General features: G+C 41.1%; 1 protein-coding gene across 1 annotated transcript in view; it reads left to right on the top strand.

Annotated features, from left to right (window-relative positions):
• LOC106610458 (ecto-ADP-ribosyltransferase 4) overlaps positions 1–1525 on the top strand; it is a 16206-nt gene extending 14681 nt beyond the window's left edge. Inside the window, exon 3 of the mRNA XM_014209835.2 lies at positions 1–1525. This exon is cut by the window's left edge and continues 144 nt beyond it. Within this exon, the coding sequence (XP_014065310.1) occupies positions 1–603 (603 nt within the window). The 3' untranslated portion in view covers positions 604–1525.
• Positions 1526–2589: the final 1064 nt, after the last annotated feature.

The following is a 2589-nucleotide window of genomic DNA, read 5'->3' as shown; positions in this document are numbered from 1 at the left end:
AAAAACTTCAATGCTTCCTGGACAATGGCAGAAAAGTGTGCAAGAAACAGGACCATTAAAGACAATCTTAAACTGAAGCATGTCCAGGCTATCTGTGCTTACACTGCAGGACAACCCAAAATATACAAAGATTTTAACCAAGCATGTTTTACCAACAAGAGCATCTACACTTCTTCTTTCACGTTCCACTCCCTGCATTTCCTGCTGACTGAAGCTATTCTCCTCCTGAAACAAAACCCAGACCAACAGGGCTGTTACACCACATACAGAAGAACTAAATTGAACTTTACAGGTGAAGTGAACAAGGAAATCCGTTTTGGCTCATTTGCCTCCAGCTCTTTCCTAAAGAACTTGACACATTTTGGAGAGAAGTCCTGCTTTGAGATAAAGACATGTTTTGGTGCTTACCTCAAATCCTACCCAGTGATGGGAGATTATGAAAAGGAGGTGTTGATTCCACCCTATGAAGTGTTCAACATTACAGCCGTGATCAAGAAAGAAGAAGTGAAGGATCTTTGGTGCGATGTTGTGTACAAACTACAGGGCAACAAAACATTGAGTGACCTGAATTGCAAAATGGTCAAGTCGCTCCAAATAGGGTGAAATAAAACCAGCACATCTGCTTACCTACAGTCTGTAAAACATTATCAGCAGGCTACAGTACACCCTTCAAGTTCCCTTCATCATAAATAGAGAATGATCAATCATTCCCAAATCTCAGCTGTTATGCTACTGTCAACATGGCGTGATTTGTATTGCTTGCTCAGTTAAGACACGGCTTGCTCAGTTAAGACACGGCTTGCTCAGTTAAGACACGGCTTGCTCAGTTAAGACACGGCTTGGTCAGTTAAGACACGGCTTGGTCAGTTAAGACATTGCTTGCTCAGTTAAGACACGGCTTGCTCAGTTAAGACACGCCTTGGTCAGTTAAGACACTGCTTGCTCAGTTAAGACACGGCTTGCTCAGTTAAGACACGGCTTGCTCAGTTAAGACATGTTTGCACATATTAGGATTCTTATTTTATGATATTTTTGACATTGTTCAGCATGTGCATGCAGCTTTTGCTTTTGTCAATAAAGAAAAAAAGGATTATATCTGATAGATTGTAAATGAAATGAAAGTAGTGTTAGGTTAAGCTCTTTGTGTATGAGAAGAGTATAATTAATTAGTGGACTGCAGTGGACTGTAGGAATGTGTACTCCCAATAACTCTCCTGACTGATAAGTCCTGTGGTGTGCACGGAGGAGCATGGAGAAATCCTGGGTGATGTTAAAGTAGTGAAGTACATCTTTGTGGAAGGGAGGGGGTGAGAGCTAAGGGTAGTGGACACTGCACTGTATTGCATGTACTGTATTCAGCTGTACTGTATTCTTCGCTGAGTAAACATCTGAAACGTCATTCAGAGTTGGGCTCTTTTGTATGACAAATACGTTTCTTGTATATTACGAAAATTGGTCTACATCGCATGTCCTTTTTCTATACCAACTCTGTTATAGATCTATGGATGATACAAATAAAAAATAAACTTTTAATGAAGTTGAAGATTACAGTTTTTTCCAATTGCTAACACACTAAAATGACATGCACAGCACAATTATTTAAACTGACACACAGAGAGCAAAACCTCTTCTCAAGTCTCCAAAAGTCTAAACACATTTTCTGCTTAACACACATTTTTCAATTCAAAATGGCACTTTTTAAATGCACTGTACACGGTTCTCTGCATAAGACACAACAATCTGACATAAAGTCACATGTTTGCCATTTCAAAACACTGCCATTCAAAATGACACTACATGAGCTCATTGGCCAATACATGTGCCACCTGGCCAAACACCTCAATGGTTAATTCTTACCACTTCAATCAGGAAGTAAGCACTATGAAAAGACCACAGGTGAGCACCTTTTGTTTTACAACAGCAATGGAAGCCGTTGCAGAGAGAGGAAGAGGAAGAGGAAGAGGGAGGGTGAGAATGAGAGGGGGAGGAAGAGTGAGAGGTAGGGGTAGAGCTGGTAGAGGAGTTCATGGCCAAAGAAGACAACAACTTTCAAATTAAATCAGAGCAACCTTAGTTGATCATGTCATCAACCATGGGCTGACAATGCGAGAGGCTGGACAGAGAGTGCAGCCCAACTTGAGCCGTTTTACTGTCGCCTGTGTCATCCGGACATTTAGACTGGAGTACAGGTATGTAACCAAAATTTCTTTCACACTATGTAGTACACCCCATGTCATAGTGTATCAGTTGGGTGACAGCTGTTTACTTCATGAATGGCTGATGTCATACACTAACTGCACACATTTCCTGTAGAATTTACTCTACTGTGGGGGAAATATCTTTAGGCTGCATTGTCCAAGCCCTATTTTTTTGTTTTTCTAAAGGACTGAGAGACGGAGGAAGGGGCCAAATGTTCACCGGGGCACAGGAAGCTGCCATTGTAAAAAGCCACATCATCCAAGAAAACACCATATTCAACAACATTCAACGAGTCAGTCTGTCCACATTGGCTCACATTCTCAAGCTAAACCAAATCAGAATGAAACAACTTTATAAGGTGGCGTTTGAGAGACACTCTCAAAGAAACAA

The sequence above is a fragment of the Salmo salar genome, chromosome ssa04 (genome assembly GCF_905237065.1).
Source record: "Salmo salar chromosome ssa04, Ssal_v3.1, whole genome shotgun sequence".
Classification (NCBI taxonomy): domain Eukaryota; kingdom Metazoa; phylum Chordata; class Actinopteri; order Salmoniformes; family Salmonidae; genus Salmo; species Salmo salar.
The sequence above is the reverse complement of the archived record's forward strand: the minus strand, read 5'-3'. Positions and strand labels throughout refer to the sequence as shown.